At 48.4% G+C, this 24,370-nt stretch overlaps 1 protein-coding gene across 1 annotated transcript in view; it reads left to right on the top strand.

The window, feature by feature from the left end:
- TET3 (tet methylcytosine dioxygenase 3) overlaps positions 1-19,157 on the top strand; it is a 119,938-nt gene extending 100,781 nt beyond the window's left edge. The window contains exons 4-10 of the mRNA XM_074195165.1: positions 3,968-4,061; positions 8,052-8,260; positions 8,950-9,100; positions 10,813-10,902; positions 12,612-12,749; positions 14,778-15,117; positions 15,720-19,157. Of these exons, the coding sequence (XP_074051266.1) occupies positions 3,968-4,061; positions 8,052-8,260; positions 8,950-9,100; positions 10,813-10,902; positions 12,612-12,749; positions 14,778-15,117; positions 15,720-17,536 (2,839 nt within the window). The 3' untranslated portion in view covers positions 17,537-19,157. The remainder of the gene's footprint in view (positions 1-3,967; positions 4,062-8,051; positions 8,261-8,949; positions 9,101-10,812; positions 10,903-12,611; positions 12,750-14,777; positions 15,118-15,719) is intronic.
- Positions 19,158-24,370: the final 5,213 nt, after the last annotated feature.

Here is a 24,370-nt window from a genome sequence, read left to right as displayed (position 1 = left end):
CTTTTCAGTCTCTTATGAACCAATGACCTGCACCACTTTGAGGCAAACCATTTCTGCTCTTGTATGACTCTCATTGTCTGGACAGTAGACAATCTTCATTTCTCCCCTTGTAGACTGAGTTTCCCCAGGCTTCATTGCAGAGACCCTGTGGAATTCTGGGGCTCGAGTTCATTGGACCAATGCCAGTAGAATCAAGAGCATCTGGAAGACTCTAGTAGTCTAGGCAATCCATTTCCAGTTGACCCTGTTTTCTATGTCTCTGGAGAATATTAAACAGAGGATGTCTGAACAGCATTATCTCTGGTCATATCGCCAAGGGTTCTTATGTGGCCGTGTAGGATAGTGGGTAGAGAACTGGAATCAGGAAGAGCTGACTCTGAATTCTGGCAATAGCTCTAACTAGCTGGGTGACCCTGGACAAGTCACCACACTTCCATGGGATCCATTTCATCATCTGCAAAGTGGGATAAGAATTTTGTGTCTAGCTCCTAGAGTGACTGTGAGGTCCAAATGAACAATGCATTAGAGAAATGTCAGATAATATTTTTGGTCAAAGCAGGGGGCATCTTCTTGGAGGGCAGAGCTTTCATGTATGCATTTTGTTCTCTTGATTTTGGGTAGTCATGGTAGGGTTCATGGATTCCCTAAACAAATGTAGTTGTGGGGTGTGAGACATTATTGTTGCTGTTTGGCCTTTGCTCTCAAAGAAGAGCATGACATCAGAGAGGTGATGCCATGGCATCAAGTGAATTGGATGAGTAAGGGTATTGGGTATTGGGTATTGTGCTAAGTCGCCAGCCTCACTTTCTGCTCAGAATCCATCTGGGTTCAATAGCCAGATATGAATCAGGATGACTGGAGATGGTCCTGGATGTGAGGCAATCAGACTTAAATGACTTGTCCAAGGTCACACAGCTAGTAAGTGTCCAGTGTCCAAGGTCACATTTGAACTCAGGTCCTCCCAGCTCTAGGATGGTGTTCTATCTGCTGTGCCATATTTGAGACATCTTATGTGGGAGCATGCTTGGCAAAATAGATCTATGACCTCATTGCCTCCCACCATGGTATATAGGATATTTTTTTGTACAGATGAGCAGACACGGATCAGTCACCTTCCTCTGAGTTAATTTGTATTTTTGGATAATGGTGCTTTTCTGTGATTATTCTGTTCAGGTGGTTCAGAACAGCTGTTAAAATTTAAAGGAAGCTTGTTGTCATCATTAATGGCAAGGAATTGCTATTAAACCCTGGACCTTCCCTGCTTCTCCCCTCCCAGTGAGATTTGGGGATGCTCTCACTAAGCAAGTCTAAGGCCAACCCTCAACTCAATGGGCCCCCATGAATTTGATGGCTCCAGCCAACTCTATGGACTAGGATCAGACTGGCCAAAGTTACTGGCTTAGCTTAATGCAAAGGAAGCCTATCTTAAAGGGAAAACAGGCATCCCATAAGCTTTCCAACATGGAGGCCTTCCAAAGGACAGAGAGGCACTAATGTTTTATTTTGAAATATATTTTTATTTATTTCATTAAATATTTCCCAGTTACATACAAAAAAATGAGCAGTCATTTTCTAAAGTTTTGAATTCCACATTCTCTCCCCTCTGTCCCTTCTCCACCCCTTGAGGAAGCAAACAATGTAACAATTAGACATAGGAAGTCTTGTAAAACATTTCCATATTAGCCATGATGTGAAAGAGAACACACACACACACACACACACACACACACAATTTGAATAGTGTTAAAAGTCTCCTTCATCTGAACCCCACATCATTAGTTCTGTCTCTGGAGATGGATAACGTTTATCTTCAGAGGTCCTTCAGAATTGTCTGGATCAGAGTAGCTCCGTCTTTCACAGTTGGTCATCCTTCCAAGAGTGCTCTTGTCATGGACATTGTTCTCCAGGTTCTGCTCATTGTCCTTTGCATGTATTCAAATGAGTGTTTCCAAGGTTTTCTGAAACCATTCCCCTCATCATTTCTTAGAGCACAATAATAGTCCATCCCAATCATGTCCCATAGCTTGTTCAATCATTTCCCAATAGATGGGTAGCCCCCCTTTTTTTCAATTCTTTGTCTCCAGAAAAAATAAATAAAGCTGCTATAAATATTTTTGTACAGAGAAATCTTTTCCTCTTTGTTCTCTTTGGGATATAGTCCTATCAGTGGTTTGGCCAGGTCAATGAGTGGGCAGAGTATGGCAACCCTTTGGGCGTCATTCCAAAGGGTTCATCAGAATGACTGGGTGAGTTCACAATTCCACCAATGGTGCATCAGCATTCTTGTTTTTCCACCTTCCTTCCAGCATTTGTCATTTTCCTTTTCTGTCACATTAGCCAATCAGAAAAGTATAAGAGAGTATGTCCAAGTTGCTCTTCTCTACATTTCTCTAAGCAGCGACCTGGCACTTTCAATGAGAGTTTGGCTGGAGGTTCAGGTCACCTTGGGAGGGTTCTCCAAATTGGCCCAAAGGAAAGTGACCCATGCTATCGGAGTAGAGAGGTAGGTGAGGGACAGCTAGGCTTGGGGGCAGAAAAGCAGGAGGAATGTAGGAAAGGTAGTTACTCTGACTGTTGAGAGCAGGTCACCAGGTCATATACTAGCGCCAGAAGGAACCTTAGAGGCTATTGGATCCAACTTTCTTATTCTTTATATGAGGAAACTGAGGTAAAGAGAGATTAAATACTAATTAAATGTTCCAGGGCTCGTGCATGTATGAGGCAGGATTGTGCCACCTAGCTGGTTGGTTGCGAGGGTTGAGTAAGATAATAAATCTTAAAGATCTTAAAGCTCTCTACAAATTTGTCTTCTAATTATTATAAGACAACTCGATGTTGCAGTGAACAGAGAGCTAAATGTTGAGTCAGCACCTGACTTTAAAAGCACCTCAGACATTTACTGGCTGTGTGACTTGGGGTAAGTCATTTAACCTTAAGCATCAGTTTCTGCACTGAAAGGCAATGGAGACTAATGGACTGAGACCAGAAAGACCTGGGTTCAACAGTTGCCTCTCAGACTTTTCAGTGTCTTGGACAGTTGTGTAAGATGATGCATGCCAAAGAAGGGGCTCATCTCAGATGGGGGAGGGGAAGGCCTGATGAAATCATTGTCCAAGTTCATCCCTCTTCTTTTTTTAAATTGATTTTTTTATTTATTTAAGGCAATGGGGTTAAGAGTGACTTGCCCAAGGTCACATAGCTAAGCAATTATTATTAAGTGTCTGAGGTCACATTTGAACTCAGGTCCTCATGACTCCAGGGCTGGTGCTCTGTCCACTGTGCCACCAAGCTGTCCCTCTTCTTTTTTTTTTAAGTTTTTGCAAAGCAAACAGGGTTAAGTGGCTTGCCCAAGGCCACACAACTAGGTAATTATTACGTGTCTAAGGCCGGATTTGAACCCAGGGACTCCTGACTCCAGGGCTGGTGCTTTATCCACTGTGCCACCTAGCCACGCCCCCATCCCTCTTCTTCATGTGAGACTCCTAAGTGTTTGGGTTCAGTTTATAACTAAGTCTTCTTTCTTTCCTTTCAGAGAGGTCTTTTTTTCCCCACTTACAACTGATTTGATTTTTCATATCTATCTAGATCTTTTTTCCTTTTAAGAGTTCTCTTATGTGGGGGTGTCTTCTGGAATCAGGGGTGCCTTATAATCCAACTAGAGAGAATTCTAGGGCTGATTGGTTTGTGTCATCTAAGAGTTAGTGAAAACCTTTCTTAGAGAAGAGGAAATGTAGCCATTCCCTTTCCTGGGGGCAGAAAGGCGAGGAGGGGACACGAGGTATAGTGTCACAAACGTGGTCGTGGGTAGTTACCATATAATGACACTTCTTTCTTAGTATCAGATAACAAAGCCCTACCTTTCTGCTCCCATGGGAGCGTGTCCCTCCTCCCAGCCCACTGTGTTGTAGCTCCAATCCCACCCCACTACACCCTATCTGCAGAACTAATGGTGTCTTTCTGTCCCTAGCTATGGAGAGAAGGGGAAGGCGATCCGAATTGAAAAGGTTGTTTACACCGGCAAGGAAGGGAAGAGCTCTCGGGGCTGTCCCATCGCCAAGTGGGTAAGTGTTTCTGCTGCACCAGCTGGGTTGGGCCAGCCTGCAGCTCAGCCTGCTTGGCCTTGGTTCACCCTTGCAAATGCAGCCTGTGTCCCGGGATGGCCCCAGGCTCAGGTTTCTCATTGCTTCTCTTGTTGCCACACGGACAAGGGCTAGGGAGCTCTCATTTCTCAGCTCTAGCCTGGATTTGTTGACTGACTCACTAAGTGCCAATTGAATAAAAACTTCTTAGCTGATTGGACAGAGGGATTGATCCATTGATCCATCATATTTATTGAATATCAAGTATAAGTAGGCAGCTCTAAGGCTTGGAGATGGGCCTTGGTAATCAGGGTCTGACAAGAATTCTTTAGACCAGTCACATGGCATCGCCCATGGGCCCTGCTCTGCAGTGGGTGTGGTAGTAGTATCCATAATGCAGTGAGGAAGAAGTGACCTGGGGGAAGGTGCTGGGACTGAAGTTTGGAGTGGCTGGAGGAGCGGGTATCAGGGCAGGAAATTTTGGGAGAATCTCTCACCTCTCTTGGAGCTTGCAGCAAGCTAGGGGTGAATGAGGTTCCTGAGCAAATACGAAGGGAACAAATTAGCATGTAGGACTACTGTCTCTGACTCCAGAAACCTGTTCAAATTCCAACTTGGTCATTCACTGGGCAGGCCCCTTACAGCCCCAGGCCTCAGTTTCCTCAGAGGTTCAGTCAGGTGATTGGATTCAATGATCTTGAATGGTGTCATCCTAGCAGATGAAAGATGGAAGGATGACTTTTGGTTGGGTAGCACAGGGCAAGCTTCCTGGTGATCATCCCTGGGCTTGAAGAAAAAGTGTTTCTAGAGCACCAATATGTACCAAGTATAATGTCCTTCCATCTCAACAACAACTCTGGGAGAGAGCTGCTATTCTTATTCCATTTTACAGTTGAGAAAACTGGGGTCAAACAAGTTGAGTGACTTGTTCAAGGTCACACAGTAAGTGTCTAAGACCAAATAGGAACTCAAGTCTTCATGATCTCAGGTCCAGTGCTCTAACCATTATAGCACCAGCTGCCTGGAGAGAAGCATTTCATTTGGGGACCATGTGGTAGGTGGTCACAGGATCAGGAGACCCATTTTGTGGAAGCTCCAAGGGAGGATGTTAGAGGTGTAAAAGGCTGGAGCCAGGAAAGGTGAGCGTTGAGAAGTGGTCAGACTAAGTGATGAAAATAGTCACCAGTAACTTTGCAGGAACAGTTCCAGTTGAGTGATGGACCCACAAGGAAATAACAGGAAAAAAAGGAGAAATATTTTTGAGGAATTTGGCTGACAAAGGAAGGAAAAAATAGAGGATGAGGAGGGGAGGGTGAAAGAGTGGAGGGATTTGGGACCTGTGGAAAGGCAGTAGAGATGGAACCAGTAACAAGGTGAGATCAAAGTCTGGTGAGGGGTAGGTGGGCTTGCAGTGTTCTGGAGATGATGGGAGTGGATAGGATGACAGAGACATGGAGAGGAATTAGAGCTATGGGAGCGGATAGGATCACGGGTACACAGAGAGAAAGTAGAGCTATGGGGGTGGATAGGATCACGGACAAATGGAGAGGAATTAGAGCCATGGGAACAGATAGGATCGTGGACAAATGGAGAGGAATTAGAGCTACGATAGCATTGTCCAAGTCTACCAGAGTGACTACAGTTCTAGATGTGGATGAAGGGAAAGGAAATGAAGCCGAGGGTGGTGTCATTCTGTTGGCTTAGAGAAGGGTCAGGAGCAACTGTAACTACAAAGTGTCGCCGACAAGGGCAAATGTAGCTACTGTGTCAGTTGGTTTTGTTGAAGAGTGTTTCTTTGTTACAAGAGAAGTGCTCCCTAGGTGGTCGAGGCAGATGGTGCAGAGAGGTCGGGGGAAAGGGATCTCTCGCTGGAAATTCCATAATGTAACCCTTGCGTTTGCCAAAAAAAGAAATTTGAAATGGGGAGAGGGAGGAGCGTTAGGTCTCTTTCAGGGCCATGGTAGCACCAGACTGAATGTCTCGAGGCAGCAGGGAACACAAGAGTCTATGGGGAAATAGCTACTGGTCTAGTCTTTGGGGGAGGTAGAGTTCCTGCAGACCCCCCTGGATGGGATGAGATCGGATTGCTGAGGTAGGTCAGTGTGTGTCCCTGTGGAGGACCTCAGCTGGCAGGACATGGTCTGAGGCTCATTGGTAGACAGGGAGGTGCCACCTAAGGTTTCATGAGTGATGGAAAGAATCCTTGGTATTCTGTGTCTTGGGGTTTGGCCCCTCCCTTGGGGAAGGAAGGAGGCCAGAGGGGGGAGGGGAGGAAGGAAGGGAAGGAATGAACTAATGTATTCCCACACTGTAGGACAGGCTCCCTTGGGGTAGTTGGAAGACCCTTGCCATATAGGCCTTTGTGCTTGGGAGGGCCCCAAAGAGAGGCAGGGCCTCCTGGGAGCTCTCTATCCCTATTGCTGTTAGGCTGTCCTTGGCTTTCTACCCTGGGGATCTGACCCCATGTTGACAGACCCTTCCTGGGAACATGGATGGATTTCTGTCCACACGCATCTCTGGGCAGTTGTGGGGAGCACTGGGCAGAGGTTTGAAGGGTAACTCTTTGGTAGGCTCTAAGACCCAGCCTACAGGTACAAGGGAAGAAGGCCCAGGTCCTACACAATTGAGGGCTGATGCTAGCTCCCGCCCCTGAACTGTGGAAGCTCTATCATGAGAAAAATAAACCCTTGCACTTCTTGGTTGCCCAGTTCTTTTTATTCATTAGACATTAGAACAAGGGAAGAAGTACTGGTTTCAGCATCTGAGTATTGTGGTCTAGGGCAGGGCACTTAACCTCTAGGGGACTCGGTTTCTTCATTTGTAAGATGGAGTAGATAACCTTGAGGGTTCCTTTGAGTTCCAAATCTATAATCCTATGAACTAAGTGAGGGGAGTGGTACCTCCTCTACAAGGACAATGGTTCAGGTCCCTCACTCTACTCCTTCCCTCCTCTTGTCCCCATTTGCTGATCTATAAATTGGGAGCGTGTAGTTGACTGGTCCAACGTCATGTGTCCTCTGAGTCAAAGCTTGGTCACCCGGTCTGATTCAGAAAGAGACCAGAATCCTTGGGTTTGAATCCTGCCTCTGAATATGAGTTTGCCACTTGTGTGAATGGATCAGTCACTGTCCCCTCTTCCTTCGTTTCTTCCTTTGCAAAATTGGGCTGTTGGATGTGATGACCTCATATTCTTCTAGCTCTCCATGTAGGATTTCATCATTTCCTGACTGTTGAAACTTGTTCTTTCTAGAGAGGTTGGACATGTCAGGGACAATGTGGGGGAGGGGGCAGGTGTTTGGAGAGGTGCAGGCTAGACCGAAGTGTGGGCTGGAACTGGACGTGCAAGCTAGACCCAGAGATACGGGCTGAATATGGAGGTGAACTGGCCATGCAGACTAGACCTAGAGGTACAGGTTAGACCTGGAAGTCCAGGCTGGACTCGGAGGCAGGCTAGCCAGATGGTCCCAGAGAAAGCAAGGATCACAGATCTAGGCCTGCTAGATCATTGGGTTCAATCCCCTCATTTTCAAACTGAGGAAATTAAGACTTAGGGAGTTCGGTACTCCTGGGGACAGTGGCTCTGAAATCATTGAGTCTGATCCCTCATTTTACAGATGAAGAAACTGAGGCTTAGGCAAAAGAAATGATCTGCCCAAGGTCAGGGCCGCTACTCATCTGAGGTGAGAGCTGAGCCCACTGGGAGCAGGGTCAGTGCTCCTTCCACTGAGATTCTCTGCTGAATGAAAGTCTCTTCTGGTTGGAAGATTGAGTGGATAACTTTGAGCAAGTGTTCCCTTCCCCGGGCCTCAGTTCTAGAATGATGATTCAGAAGGCACTTCCCACTTTCAGTCCTCTGCTGCCACCACATCTTGGGCTCCCTGGTCCTCACCATCAGGGGCTGTCTGAGGGGCTGACTTGGGTCTCTGGCTAGGCAGACCCAGCCACAGTCTGGTCCCTGTGTCCATGCTGTAGGTATACCGGCGCTACACTGAGGAAGAGAAGCTGCTGTGTTTGGTTCGCCATCGCTCAGGACACCGTTGTGAACAGGCCGTCATCATCATCCTCATCATGGTCTGGGAAGGCATTGGCCCAGAACTGGGGGACACCTTGTACCGGGAGCTGACAGAAACACTGAGATACTATGGGAATCCCACCACCCGGAGATGTGGCCTCAATGATGAGTGAGTTGGCCCAGAACCATTGGGGAGGGAAGGGGGAGGGAAAGCAAATTAATCCTTGGCTGATGGTAGGGCACTGTGATGGAGAAGGGCATAGCCACCTCAGGATGAGCTGACAGGAGCTACTGGGGGGATCCTGAACTTCTCTGCCCCAGTCTGGTAGCAGAAACCTGGGCTGCCGGGGCAAAGGTCCTTGAAAAGGGGTTACATGGCTACTTTGAGGGCTGCCCCTTGCCAGCCCTGGAACCCCAACTTCTCAGGTTCTTTAGCTAGAAAATGCTGATGATAATGTTGTCTCCTCTAATTGGCTCATGGGCTGACCTTGGGCCTCTCTGACAGTCAGTTTCCTCTTTGGTAAGATGATTGAGGTTTGGCAGAATCAATGGCCACCAGGGTCCGGCTCTGCACCATACAGAGTCTAGGGAGGAAACTGAGGGATCTAGGAAAGCTGCTTCAGGGGACAAGGGCAGTCATGCCCTGGAGATTGTGTGGGGTTGTCTATACAGATTCAATTCAGCAAGCAATGGCCAGCTACTTGCCAGGGGGCTGCCCTCAAGGAGTTTCCATTCTAAAGGTGAGAGGGGACAGGGAACAACAAGAATCTGAGGGGGGTCCTAGGGCCACAAGAAGGGAGTGGCATCCAAGCTGGGCAGATTTAGGGTGGCAGCTGTAACTTGTGATTTGTGTTGCAGCCGAACCTGCGCGTGTCAGGGGAAAGACCCATCCACCTGTGGTGCCTCCTTCTCCTTTGGGTGCTCTTGGAGTATGTATTTCAACGGCTGCAAATATGCCCGGAGCAAGTATCCTCGAAAGTTTCGCCTGGCAGGGGACAATCCTGAAGAGGTGGGCGGCTCTCCTCTGGTCCCTCAATTGTGGGATGCTGGACCTATCTGGACATGAACTATTTGGGGGCAACTGGGTGGTGCACTGGAGACAGAGGACCCCGAGTTCAAATGTGACTTCAGACAATCGATACTGATTAGCTGTGGGACCTTGGGCAAGTCACTTCTTGAGTGCCTTGCTTCCTGGGCCATCTTTAGTGATCCTGATGCATATCTGGCCATTGGACCCAGATGGCTCCAGAGGAGAAAATGACATTGGGGACTTTGTTCAACCCTCCACATTTATATCCAATTCACTTGCTTGTCCTGGCATCACCTCCCTGATGTCATGGTCTTCTTCAAGAACAGAGGGAAGACATCATCAAGTCTATTATGGGAGTGACTTCATGACTGCAGGCTTGAACTGCATGGTCTTGGGCCCTAGAGAGGTCCTGGATTCTCCCTGTACTCCTCTTAAGTCAGAATTGGACCACTTGGGTCTTTCCCTTTCCCTCCCTTGAGGTCATTGCAGGTTCCCCTTTCTGCAATTTGGCCCTTTCTTCCATGTGCTTCTCTATGTCATCCCTTGATGGATCTCCACCTAACTAATGCTCATGAGCAATAATAAATAAATAAAATAAAATGAGTAATAAAAATAATAATAAAAATTTTAAAAAATTAGGGATAAAGAGAATGTGGGTCTCTGATACTCTCTGTGGGGAAACCTGGCCCACTTACCCAGGATAGAAGTTGACATTCCGTGGACAATTCTGTCCTGGATTGGCTGGCACAGTTGGCCAAACCACAATCCACCATTTTGTTGTCTATGACATGGGGATAACATCATATTGGATGTTCATATAATACAAAGGGCTTTAAATCTCCTCTGTTCCTCCCATCTCCATGAGTCAGATACAATTATTAATCCTCATTTTTTCAGATGAGCAAACTGAAACATCAAGGAGGTTGGGATTTGATCGTGGTCACACAAGTGCATGCCAGCAGTAGCTATCACACTGGGATCTCCTGGATCCCAAGGCCAGGGCTCTATCTGCTCTGTCCCCCACCACCTAATTACTACTACATGTCCCAAAAGTGTTATGGCAACCTTCAGTTTCAAGGTCACCACTGCACTAAGACTTTTGGGACATCCTGTATGTTTATGAAGTTGGTTGTTCTCTCCCCACCTTTCCCTTGGCCCCAGTTGCTACAGCTCACATGTGGAAGATACAGAATAGGTGGTATATTCTAAGCTCAACTGAGAAAAGTCCTGAAGAAGGAGAAGCAATGTGATTTAGTAAGATGGGGAGCTTAGAAATCAAAATCTCTTTCTAGAGCTGGGAGAAACTTGACCAGTTGTTTACCTCTTTGTGCTTCCAGTTTCCCCACCTGTGAAATGGAAATCTTCAACTCTCTTACTTCCTTCTCCCCAGCTTCTGTAGCATAATTTGATGACCATTGGTTCAATGGATCTACAAGTCCATTACGAAGGAGCCCAGCCCTTCCTCAATGGAAATGGCATCCTCAGCTGAACCTATAGAGCCGTGGTCCACCATGCTTGAAGCTATAGCGCAGATGGCTGGATTGACAACCCCATTATTGTTCTCCCCTCCTCTCCCTCTCTCTAGATGACAGCAAGGCCCTCACAAGCCTCCCAGGGTAGCCCCCTCAGCATTATTTTCCAAATGGCTCCTTCCTACTTGGCCGTAACCTCTTCATTCTTCCCTTCCACAGGAGGATAATCTTCGGAAACACTTTCAGAACCTGGCCACTCAAGTCGCCCCCCTGTACAAGAAGCTTGCTCCCCAGGCCTATCAAAATCAGGTAACAGCCCTACCTGCTCCTCCTCCCCTTTAACATCTCTGAAGGCTTTGACAACAGTCTGGATGGCCTTGGCTGACTCAGGACCAGTTTGGGTCTCTGTCATCCATCCCCCGGGGCCTCTTTGAACCCTACACTTAATCTCTCTGAACAAGAATGGAGGGCATTGGGAGACAGCAGTTAATTATAAAAGCGGAAAAGTATAGATTTTGAGCTGGAAGGACTCTTAGTTATTGAGTCCAACCTCTTTATTTTGCAAATGAGATGGCTCCGAGCTTCAGAGAGGAGATGGTAGCAACAGGACTGAGACTTGGTCCCAAGCTATCATATCCATCCCCACTGTACCAAGTCACCTTCCTTTTGTTTATTGCTGGTGTTCGGATGTCCATACTTTGGTTTTGCTGTTGTTTTTTGCAATGCAATGGAGTTAAGTGACTTGCCCAAGGTCACAAAACTAGATAATTATTAAATGTCTGAGACTGGATTTGAACAGGTCCTCCTGACTCCAGGGCCCTTGCTCTGTTCATTATGCCACTTAGCTGCCCCCCAGGTAGCTATACTTTGGTATATTGAGAATACCCCAAAGTCCAACCCTTACCTGAAAAAAAGAATGCATCCACCCCCATCTCAGAGAGGGGTATGGGCCATTTGGGGCAGCTCTCATTGGGAGATTGTTTCCCCATTTGTCAGGCCTAAGCTACCACCCCTCCCTCTTCCCACCCCCAAACTTCCATACTCTGCTTTGCATTGACCTCCCAGCATTAAAGTTCTGAAAATCTGACTTCCATATATCTCTACTTATGGAAGAGGCCCTGGGCTAGGGATCAGAAGACCTGAGTTCAGAACCCAATCTTGCCACTGTCCACTTATATGACCTTGAGAAAGTCACTTCCTTGCTTTGGCCATAGTTTTTCATCTCTAAAATGGAGTCGGATTAGAGGATCTCTTGAATTCTTCTCTGGCTATTAATTCTTTAGAAAGATGAAGCTGGCTTGCCTTCCTCCCCTACCACCCACCTGGCTAAAGATCTCCAATACCTTCAAATGCTCCTTAGGACACACTCTGCATTCTCTTATCTTATTTGGGGCAAGTCACTTAACCTCTGCTTCAGTTTCCTCAGCTGCAAAATGAGGATAGTAATGGCAACTACTTTGCAAGGTTGTTGGAAGAATGAAACTTATACATTTTCCCAGCCCTTAGCTGGCACATAGTAGGCAACTGATAAATAGTCTTTGATATGTCGCTTATAGAAAACATAATAGCTATCATTTATATTGTTTTTAAGATTGCAAAATGCTACATATTTTCCATTTGTTGCTCACAGCCTCCCTGTAAGATAGGTCCTGTCCTTATCCCATTTTACAGGTGAGAAAACTAAGGTTGAGAGGGTCAAGGGATCTGTCCAAGGTCACATCATTATTGAGTATCTGCTGCAAAATGTGAACTGCATTCTTCCTACCTCCAGTCTTTGTTCTGTTTATCCACTCTGCCACCTAGTGGCAACCAGTTGTTGGTTTGAAAGTTAACTTTGAGTTTGTGGGACTTGGAGCATCCCTTCCCTTTTCAGTTTCCCAAAGGTTTCTCCAGATTCTCTGGAGTCTAGGGGTCTGTCCCTCCCTCTCCTCTCTAGTGCATGTCCCTGGGGTCCCAGGAAGTAGCCTCAGGGGAGAGTGATCAGATCCCTTGAGCTAATCCTTGCTCCCTTCTCACAGGTGAACAACGAAGAAGAAGCAATAGACTGTCGCTTAGGCCTGAAGCCAGGCCGGCCTTTCTCGGGGGTCACAGCCTGCATGGACTTCTGTGCTCACGCCCACAAGGATCAGCACAACCTGTACAATGGCTGTACTGTGGTAAGACCTGCCCCCATCTGCCCCACTTGTCTTCCTGCTCTGCAGAGGTGGTGGGCATAGGTTGCCCTCCTCTCTCTTTGGTGAGGTGTCCTAGCAGGCCCCGGCTGCCCCACCCCACCCCCTCTTGGGTGGGGTATTGTCTGTCTCCAGGCACAAGTTTCCCCTCATCTCTAAGCTTCCTGCTTATCAAGAAAATGAGCCATGTCTAGACCATGCTTTTCTCTCTGGTGAAGGAAAGGGGAGCAGTGAGGTGCTGAAGAATTGACTAAATGAAAAAATAAAAAGCCCTTTCCCAGAAGTCCAGGCTGTCCCACTGGTGACTTTATTAAAATTGCACCAAGACCTTTGGGACAGCCTGGACTGGTCTTTTTATATACTCATTTGGAAAAATTGCTCTTAAGAGCATCCGTATTTTCTGCAAGGCCATGTGAGTTAAGCACTGTGAAGCTGACCCAAGAGTCAGGAAGAGCTGGGTTCAGGTCCTTTGTGTGACCCTGAGCAAGTCACCCTGCTATATCCAGAACCCTCTGGACTCCTCTCTGCCCTGCCCCAGGCAGGGAGGTGGTGGTCCTTTCCAGGAATTCCCAGAACTGACAGAACCATTTAAATACTTGTCTAAATAATAACAGCTTCCAAGAGTTACATTTCTATAAAACTTGAAAGTCTCAAAGTGCCTTACAAACTTCTCGTTTAATCTCCAAGACCCCTGGGAGGGAGGTGGTGGCTTTACTCTAATTTTGCAACTGAGGAAACTAGGCTGAGAGAGGTTAAATGACTTGTCCAGGGTAAATCATGCTAAGAATAATTGTTGGAAGCGCTCTCTTACCTATCCATCCTTTCATCCATTTTTCTCTCAGTCCGTCCATCTATCCATCCATCCATCTCTCTAGTTAGCCTTTAGTTTTGATAAAAACCATACATTTTTTAATATTCCTACATAGGTATGAACATGCATGTCTGTTTTCATATCTGTATCAGTGTGCCCATGTGTATCACTGTACACAAGGACATGTGTATCTGAGGATGTGGGCACGTGGGGCTCTCTGGGGACAGGTTTTGCCATATCCAGCTGTATAGAGACCTGGCTTTCCTTTGCAGAGAAGAATTTTCTATAACATGATAAAATTGAGCAGAGCTTGGCAGTTCTCAGATGCCTTTGGGAAGCCCAGTTGCCCCCCCATGCCTAATGGGATGCCTGGGGATCCAATTGTCCTCCCCCCCCAGAGTTATGGGGGAAGAGGCTTGTTATGGAGTACAGACTCTAGGAGGAGCCCAGGAGCCAGGAAAAGAGGAGGTTAGGCAGGAAGGGAGGCTCCCTGAGGGTAGAGAAAACCCAAGAGGTCCCAGATCCAGAGAGTAGTTTCTTGCCTCAGCTTAGTATTTTTTTAAGTGGCTTGCCCAAGGTCACACAGCTAGGTAATTATTGTGTTTGAGGCCAGATTTGAACTCAAGTACTCCTGACTATCCATTGTGCCACCTAGCTGCCCCCACAGCTCAGTATTTGATACCATTCCTATTGGGGAAACACATTCTCCCAACATAGCCTTTCTCATTTCACTCAACTAGGGTTGCTGTGAGGAGAGAGAGAGAGGGGCAATGATGAGGATGATGGTGGAGGGGGTGGTGGTAGATAGGGATGATGATGAAGATGATGATGATGATAATGATGATGGGAGATAGGAATGAAGGTGACTGACATTCTTATGGATCTTTAAAGTTTGCGAAGTCCTTTTCTATGCATTGTCTCATTTGCCCCTCACAATAACCCAGAGAGGCAGGTGCTGCTACAATTCCCATTTTTCAGATGAAGAAATTTAACTGAACTAGGCTAAGGGACTCACCCAAGGTCACACAGCTGGGAAGTTTCAGGGGTGGAATTTGAACTCAGATCTAGAGCGTTCTGGCCTTTGAATACAGAATGTCTTTGGGGGAGGAGAGAAGGCATTGTCTGCATGTCAGAGATGTTCTCAACCACCCCCCGGCCCCCCAGTGACAACCCCCCCCCTCCTGTCCCGGCCCCCCCCGCAGGTCTGCACACTGACCAAGGAGGATAATCGCTGTGTAGGCCAAATCCCAGAGGATGAGCAGCTGCATGTCCTCCCCCTCTACAAGATCTCTAACACAGATGAGTTTGGCAGCGAGGAGAACCAGAGGGCAAAGATGGCGAGTGGGGCCATCCAGGTGCTAACTGCCTTCCCCCGCGAGGTGCGTCGACTCCCTGAGCCTGCCAAGTCTTGCCGCCAGAGACAGTTGGAAGCTCGGAAGGCGGCGGCTGAGAAGAAGAAGCTCCAGAAGGAGAAGCTGCTCACTCCAGAGAAGATCAAACAAGAGACGCTAGACATCCCTGAGCTGCTCCAGTCTGATCCAGGTGAGATTGCGCCTGACCAGGAGTGGGGGGGAGGAGAGGGGACAATGGAGGCCTCTGTCCCTCAGTCACCAGGGACTTCTTTATGGAGCCTTCTGATGACATCACCCGGGTATCAGTGGAGAGGAGTGAGTAAGTGGATTGGGAAATGAGGGTCTGGGAGGGGAAAGACCTGGGTGTGAGTCCTGCCTCTGACGTGAACTAGGCTTCTCTATACCAATTAGATCCCAGTTATAGTCCTTATACCTAAAAACAAAAATTCTCTCAGTCCAAGTATCGTCCTGTCTCTGTTTTTGCAGAGCCCTGGGCCCTGTTTCATTACCTGCCTGGGGTGGGGATGGGGAGTCTGTTGGCAGCTGCTGGATGGTCAGCACCTCTGGGTCGAGGGGCAGAAGAAGCCTGGTCTGGACTGGCCTGGCCTGGCACTCTTCCTTGTCTTCTCACAGAGAATTCCACCTCTTCTTCCTCCTCTCTTTGGGGATGACCTTCTGATCAGGGGGTTGGTGTCTGGGAGGCAAACTTAGCTGGGCCGGGGAGAGCCCTGGAGGTCCGCTTCCTCTGCCCCTTTCTGCTTCTCACTGCACTTCGCCTCCTTCATTCCCCAGGTCTCTCTTTGAAGAATGGGCTATCCCAGCAAGCTCTGCAGCCTTCCATCAAGGTGGAACCCTCCAATCACTACAACTCCTTCAAGTACAATGGCAACTCGGTGGTGGAAAGCTACTCGGTTCTGGGGAGCTGCCGGCCCTCGGACCCCTACAGCGTGAACAGCGTCTACTCTTGCCATTCCTACTATGCACAACCCAACCTGAGTCCCATCAATGGCTTCCACTCCAAGTTTGCAATTCCATCCTTTGGCTACTACGGCTTCTCTCCCAGCAGCTCTGTCTTCCCCTCGCAGTTCCTCAACTACGGTGCCAACGGGCGAGGTCCCGGAGGCTGGGGGAGTCCCATCGGGGTTTTTGAGAAGAAGCCTGATCTCCAAGCCTTGCAGAGCAGTCTGACCCAGGCGTATGGTGGCCCTGAGTTTGCTGAGCTGCCGGGCCAGGCCGTCAGCAGCGACGGTCACCATACGTCTCACCACCAGCCTGCCTATCCGGGCCCCAAGGAGTACCTGCTCCCCAAAGGCCACCGGACTCGCCCCGCAGCCACCGACCCCTCCCCCTTTGCACAGAGCGGCCCCTGCTTTGGTCAAGTCATCAAACAGGAACCGGGTGAGCGCCTCCCCCAGGCTGAGCCCCTCCCTGGGGTCCCTGGGAACCTGGGCAAGCCTCCTGTCCCTGAGGCCTCCCAGAATGGGACCAAGGAGCCCCTGTGGGGCGGCGGCCACCCCGGCAGCCAGAGCGCTTCTCCCAAGAGGACTAATGGTGTTCCAGGGACCTGGGGCATGTTCACACCGGGAGAGAGTTCGGTCCTTCCCGACAAGCTGGGCTCTTTTGGTGCTAGCTGCCTGCCAGCATCCCGTCTCTCAGACAGCCAGTGGGGCCTGTTCCCCCCGGAAGGGGGGCAGCCCCCCCAGCAGCCACCACTGGGGCCTCCCAATGGAGCCGGCCTGCTGAGCAAGGCTTGGAGCCCATGCAAGTTCCGGGACAGTACTTCCACCTTAAATGGACCCAGCCTGGCTGAGAAGCCATGGGGGGTGGGCCCAGACTTCAGCCCCGCTCTCAAAGGAGGTTCCAGCTTCCCTGAAAAGCTCTGGGGGCCTGGGAAAGGGGACGAGGGCAGGACTCCAACCCCTGCGGGGCCTGGTCTTCCCGAGAAAGCCTGGCCTTCCTTTGGCATGTCCTTAGGTTCTGGGACCCTGAAGGCCGAGGAGAAGCTGTGGGACTCCTTGAACCTAGGCGAGCTACCTGCCGAGGGGCCCTCAGACAAGGGGGCTCTGAAGGAAGAGGAGGTTGGGGGCGGCGGTAGCGGTGGCGGCAATGTGGGCAACGTGGAGGAGGAAGATGAATTGTGGTCCGACAGCGAACACAACTTCCTAGACGAAAACATAGGCGGTGTGGCCGTGGCCCCCACTCACGGCTCCATCCTTATCGAGTGTGCTCGGCGGGAGCTGCACGCCACCACCCCCCTGAAGAAGCCCAACCGATATCACCCCACCCGCATCTCACTGGTGTTCTACCAGCACAAGAATCTCAACCAGCCCAACCACGGCCTGGCCCTCTGGGAGGCAAAGATGAAGCAGCTGGCCGAGAGGGCTCGCGCCAGGGAGGAGGCGGCAAGGCTGGGCCTGAGTCATCCCGAAGTCAAACCCTATGGGAAGAAACGCAAGTGGGGGGGCACGGCTGCTCCGGAACCCCAACAGGAGGAGAAGAAAAACCCCATCCCCACCCGCCACGTGTCCGCCATCACCACAGATTCGGTGGTCACCGTCTCGTCCTACGCCTACACAAAGGTGACCGGGCCCTACAGCCGCTGGATCTAACGCCATCGGGGAGCCATCTTACCTCAGCGTCCATGGCACCGAAGCCCAGGGCCATCGTTGTGGTGCTTTTCCCTCGCCACCTGGGCTGGAGAGCCAGGCTGGGCAGAATTCCTTCTATATGTATATGGAGCTACCACACCCCCATATATGCCTAAAGAATTCTGCTCTGGCGCCAACCTCCCCGGAGCTCCCCCTTCTTTCCTCTCCTCCCCTGGCACTTTGAGGAAGAGCCTGTGGCTGGTGGATGTTTTTCAGTAATCTTAGTATTTATATCTCCACATTGGGTTTTTTCCCTTGGTCGGGGACTTCAGTTTTATTTTTAAGAATCTGTCCTTGTATATGACAAGAATGGAAGAAGAGTTTATAGCATCCTTTCACAAAGGAGTGGTTTTTAATTGCCATTTAAAATGTGTATTTATTGGATTTTTTTTTAAAAAAGAGGAACAATGATGACAATAACCTAGCCGGCAAGAAAAGCCCGAATTCCAGACAGCTTCTGTTCCCGTTGGGAGGTCTTGGCTGGGAGAGGAGTGCTCACACCACCTGCTCCCCTAACCACACCTGGACCGCTCCAGAGCCGCCCCACCACTTGTCTGGGTCTCTCAAACCAAGCGCAGAGCTTCAAGCACCGCCTCCCTTCCTTCTGGCAGATGCCAGCCCATCCAGGACGGCCCGTTGCTCTCGGGCAGGGCAGGGCGCCCCGCCAGGCTCCCTCTGCCCCCTGCCCCTCCACTTGGCGGCAACCCCGCCATACCCAGCCAGCCGAGCCCCCCGAGATGCCAGGCTCGGCCTCTTCGGAACCCAGGCCGGAAGCAGACGCCTTTCGGGCCTGCTAGTCTCCACACTGAATCTTCTTTGTCCGTTATGTTTCGTCCTTGGTCACCAGGTAGCAGCGGTGGAGGAAAGGATGCTTCCTCCCAACGGCCGCTGCAGCCCGCCGAGGCTGCCGCTATCTGGCAAGAGACTTGGGGGCCGAAGGAATCTCTTCCCAGAAGTTTTAAGCAAATCCAACCGCGAAGAACCCCCTTCCCTCCTGATCTATGCTAACACGGAAAAAGGGCTACTGTATCTATCAAGAAAAAGGCAAACCCAAACTGTGAATAGTTGCTCTGTGTATATCACTGTCGCAAAGTCTGGTGCTGTCTAGGATTTTGCTTTTGACTCTCCAGGCCGAGAGAGCTGGGCAAACCGGGATAACAAAAAAAAAAGCAACTTGGAGATCCTCATTTCCTGGATTTTTACATTGGACCATGGTGCAAGGCATCCTTGAGCCACCTGCCCCCACCCCCACCCCTCTGGCTTGGGGGTGGGGGGAGCCCGAGGTGGGAAAGGGTCATTCCTTACAGATGCAAATTCAACTGGTTGCTACTTTGAGGTTTCTTTTCCAGCTGGTGCCATCTCCCTCTCCCCCTCGCCCTGCCCCCTCCCTCTCTCCTTCCTCTCCTTTCCTTCCCCCTCCCCCCAGTGAAAGAAGAAAAATAACCCAATCCTTCAGTTTTCCCTTTTAAAACTGGTGCATTCAAACAGCTCATCGAAACCAGAATTTCAATTGTTCATTTGAAACAATCGGTGCTTACTTTTTTTGCAACTTTGTCTGAGAGCCTGCAGAGAGTGGTTGGGACCTGGGGTCAGCCTGGGGGGTCAGCCTGGGGGTCAGCCTGGGGGTCAGCTGGGGGTCAGCCCGGGGTCAGCCTGGGGTCAGCCCGGGGTCAGCCTGGGGTCAGCACGGGGTCAGCGCGGGGTCAGCCTGGGGTCAGCTAGCCTGTAACTTACCAGACTCGGGGGACCTCACCTGGCACCCCACATCCACCCCGGCTCAGGGGGGCGGCCACCCGGCTCCCCACCACCTGGCTGCCTCCATGGCCTCCCTCCGTCGGCCCTTCCCCATGGGTGACCCAACCCGAGCCCCGGCTGACAGCCGGGCCGCCACCGGCAGGGGCTGACCGGCTGATCCCAACCCAGACCAAACCAGGTGGATGCGCCAGCCCCAGTCCACTCCCCTCCCGCACGTCTAGGTGCCTTTCCCTGAGCTGAGAACTGAATCCAATCCTTTGTTTACTGAAATGTTCCTGGAGCACTGGCAGAGAAGCTCTGTGTGACAGCAGGCAGGCCGGCAGGCCGAGGGAGCATTGGCGGGGGTCTGATTTTAACTGTAAATAGTGAAAGATTTTTTAAAAGCACTTTCACCTAGATTTAACTAGCAACTTGAAAACAAAAGCAGTATGTTTTAACAGATGATAATGGGAGACCTGTAAATAGTAGCTGTGTATTTAACGTGCTTTTTGTCCACCCTTTTTTTTTTAAAGAAACCATAATCCGTAAGAATTCTTTTTACAGGCTAAGAATGAGTGCTTTTGAAATCAATACCCAAGAGCCTATCAGGATGGAGGATGGTGCCAGACTCAGATTATAGGAAATCCTGGGCACTTCCCGGTGCAACGAGACAAAAGCCTTTAAAGGATTGGCCAAGGCTGAGCATGCTAATTTTGGAATTTTGAGGAACACGTCAGGGCAGAGCAGCCCTTTGGGATGTTCTCTTGCTTGGTTGCATCTTAAGTAGTCTTAATGCAGGTCTCATTCAACTCTGGACTTAGGTAGACAGACGCAGGGGTGCCTTGAAACTTCATTTTCAAATCTCTCTGAGAGCGAGTTGACGATTTTTAAGGAACGCTTGGAGAACGGGACCTTCCGTTTGCCCTTTAGACATCCCAGCTGGGTGGGGTGGTTGCTGGCATGGGTTTGGAAGGTGGGTGGGAAGGATGACCCAGGGGATTCCAGAAATGGCAGATAGGACTTAATCTTCCTGATGATGCTTCTCCTTTGGTCTCCCCAACCCGATGGCAGAATCATCAAGGGAACGGTGGCTGTCGAAAGGAGAAGTTAATCCAGCTAACTTAATTGCATGTGTCTCTTCTATCCCAGCCCCCCCTCCCCCAGCCTAACCAACCTTTGCTTTCTTAACTTTTAGACTAGAACACAGGCTGTTTGGGAAAGAGAAAAAGGGGCAGCCTCCATTGGATGGCTCCATCCCAGAGAAAAAGGTGTTTTGATGGAAACAATAGTACTTTTGCAAGAACCGTGCTGTTTTTTACACACTACATATATAACCTACCTCAAATCTCAGTCATTAAAAATTAGCATGCTTTAGACTTATATTAAAAAGAAAAAAAAAAACTATGCACAGCTATTTACCCCACCCTTGCTGCTGAAGGTTTCTTAAAGAGAAAAAAATCAATTTTTTTTTATTTTTTACTGGCGCCATCATTTTTTGTAAGTTCTGAAGATGATTAACAGACATCTTGATCATGAGAAAGAAAAATGAAAGCCATTGCATCTAAAGAACCTTAACAGCATGACCCAGTTTTGCTCAAATTCATCTATTATCGTGACCCAAGATTCCTTGGCATTTTTTATCCTGGGATCTTGCCCTTTTGTTTTGTCTCCAAATGCTGTCTGTCCTCAATGCAGAGTTGAGGTTCGACTGTCGAAGGAAAGACTTGCCCAAAACTGTGCTAAGGGTTTGGGGCGGGAGGGTGATGTGGAGAGGAATCACTGTTTGCAGCAGGTTATATCATTGGTGCTAGAGCCTTGAACCACTGTCTGATCATTGGACATTTGAATTCCGCTGTTTCATGGGGTTTGTTTTTCATTGCCTTTTTTTTCCCTTTCTGCAGAATCCAAGGTTCCTAGATTCTCATTCCCCCCCTCTCCTGCTTTGCCTTCTTCCTAAAACTACAGTGATGGGGATGAACAGAGATGTTCCCCCACCATCAAATGGGCCCTCTTTGTGGCCATTCCTGTATGTTTATGGGATCAGAGAACCCCAGAACTGGAAGATCCCCCCCCAAGGACCAAATCTTAATTGCACTGCATATTTGATACCAAGCAGAGGAGGGTGTGCAGAGATTAGAGGAGGGTCAACACAATTCATTGAGAGAAATTCATCCAGCACATTTTCTTTTTCAAGTTCATCACCATCACAACCTCAAACTAAGGCATTGCAGAAGGAAAACTAAATACACACAGTCACATAATACACACATATAGATCCCTGATGTGCCTCAACCAATATCTCTTCCCTTTTATTACTGAAGTATGCTCTATGGACTAGGAAGCATATTTTTATGAATTGAAATATTCTAAATAAAATGGTGCTATGGTGTTTTAACATAATTGTCTCCCTATCCGGTTTTGCTGAGGTGCTATGTAACCTATATCAAACCACATACCAAACAAAAATGAGGGGGGCCTCCCTGTCCGTTGGCTTTCTTTTCCTTGTGGTGCTATCTTCTGGGACCTCTGCTTTGGCAATGAATCTGGACTGAATAGTTTCCAACTGCTGTTTCCCTCCCTTCATTGTGAAGTGGGAGCCAAGCTCTGCCCTCACTTTCTTTGCTGTTGAAGGAAACACACTTAGAGCAGGAAGGGTTGGCCAACTTGAAGTCCCTGGGCTTCTAAAGCAGCCATCCCACAGGCTAGTTACAAGAGAAGGTGAAAAGTGCTAATTTGGGGAAGAGAAAGGTTAGAGAACCCTTCCTTATCTCCCTTGAGCTCAGCAGTTATTCTTAGCACCTTTCTCTTTATCTGCCAACCCTCCCACTTGCAAAGGTAAATTTCTCAGGGAGGCCTGGTGGGGAGGGGGGAGTGTTTGCATGAGGAAGGTGTAAACCAAATGGAGCACCTTCCTTTCCTTCTAGGTGCTCAGTTCATAGTTGAAAAGGAGGAAATATTGAGTCGTTCTTCCCAACTCCCCCCCACACACCCACCCCCACACCCAATACCCCACTCTGCTCCTTTGGGCCCATGGTTGCTTCTTCTACCTAAAAATAACATTTTACATTGAAGTTGGTGCCTACCCTCAAGTGTGCTAAGTGGTCCACTTTGGCTAATCATGGTGTCTCCTTTAGGTCAGCATTTAGGAAGAGAGAGGATGGCGGTTCTGGCTGCTTTTCAACTCCTTTGTCATATGTTGGTGCTACTTTGATTTTCTCTTGGGTTCTAGGGAGTTGACATTTTGAAACCGACCCGAAAGCGAGGCTTTGCATTGGCCCCGTTATCATCACGATACCTAAGAAACATACCTCACAAGCTAGACTATCGTGATGATGGAGGTGGCTGGAATCAGAAAGTGGCTCCGGACTAGGAAATGCATTCTGTTCATTTGACACTGTACTCCTTTGGGGAGAGTGTGGGAGGGAGGGGCCTTTGCTGCATTATTCCCAAACACCTAACTTAGGAGCAGGAGTCCTATTTGTCTCCCAATGATTTCCTCCTGGCTCCCAGACTTCCAATGAGATTTCTTGACTGGTCATTTTCAGCCATTTCCAATGGAACCTTGAGACCAGTCCCACTCATTTGGAATCAACAGCCACCTCAGCATCATTCTGGGACACCCCCCACCAAAAAAAGAAAAAAAACAGGTTATTTTTTTGGAGGAAACTAATCACTGCACAAATTGAAAAGGGAAATGGATTTTTGATTTACAGGTGGGGAGCCTAAAGGGGGTTAGCTAGGTGGTAGCAAAGATAGTGAAGACTCCGGGCCCCCAGATTTTAGGTTCTTCTTCCCTTCCACCCCGCAGCCAAGAGTTTCCACAAGTAGAAGGAACAGTAAAGTCCAAACAACAGGCATTTCTTGCCCCTTAAGTAAAGATTGTCCAACAGAAACCCCAGGTTTTTCAATGCTCTTTGCCTCAGAATCTGGGAACAATTTGGCCCCACTTTCTCACTTCTTTCTCTTCTAATATCAGGGATACTTTTAAATAGTGGTTTTAATTTTTTTTGGCCATTTTTTTCTCATTCTAGCATCATTCAGGGATAACTCACCATTCTTCACATGGAAATCTAAATATTAAAGAAAAGGAAAGAAATACTATTTCGTTGGTTTCTGCTTTCAAATTTATTTTTTTTTTGCCTCTATTTTTCTCCCCTACTGGGGGATGAGAGGTGCTAATGCCATTTCTTTTTCAAGACTTAAAAAAGAAATGAGACCAGGTTGGACTGTGGCAGATTGATGCGGTAGAGTGGTCTTGAGCTGTAGCTTGTTGGTGAATTTCATTTTCTCTCTCTTTGAATTCCTGTTTGGTTACCTGGCTTCTGACGGAGGTGAACTTCCCAACCATACTTGAAGATTCTGTCTAGACTCTGTGACCGTGGTTACTTGAAATGAAGTTTATCTGGGGTTGGTTGATGAATGGTAGAGTTTGCAATGTCTCAAGGCAATAGGATGTGTATTATTAAACTGTAGATATTATTAGTACAGTAAATTTATGCTGATAATTTTATTTTGTATAATTTTTATCTTTTTTGGTTAATATTTTTCCTTCCCCTCCCTTTTTGGTTAATTCCTCTACCTGACCTTGTTCTCTCCTACCTACCTCCCCTTCCATTAAAGCCTTCTCCTTCCCTCCCCCCCCCCCCAGTGTTTCAGTAAATTTATTTTTCAGGTGCCTAAATATTGCAAGTATGAATCTTTTTTTTGATTTGTATTTTATTATGATTTACACAAACAGCTGGTTTGTGAACTGTATTACTCCTGATATCTTTAAAATATTGTGGGTGTTTTAATAAATTTTATATTTATTTTTTGCACTCAAATTCTGTGTGTTTTTATGGCTTCTTGCCAGGGTCTAGGAAAGACAAATGATGCTGTACCTATGTTAGACAACCTCACCTAACATTTGAAGAGGGCCCTCAACATCAAGCTAGTAAAACCCATTCACAAAAGGATTTCTACCCCCTTACTTAGACATGACCTTAGCTAGAAGAACTCAAAGGAGGGGAAAGCTGCCACCTCCCCAGGCAGACCACTTTGGGACAGCTACCATCATTAGGA

The sequence above is a fragment of the Macrotis lagotis genome, chromosome 1 (assembly GCF_037893015.1).
Source record: "Macrotis lagotis isolate mMagLag1 chromosome 1, bilby.v1.9.chrom.fasta, whole genome shotgun sequence".
Classification (NCBI taxonomy): Eukaryota; Metazoa; Chordata; class Mammalia; order Peramelemorphia; family Peramelidae; genus Macrotis; species Macrotis lagotis.
This window is presented reverse-complemented; position numbering and strand designations above follow the sequence as displayed.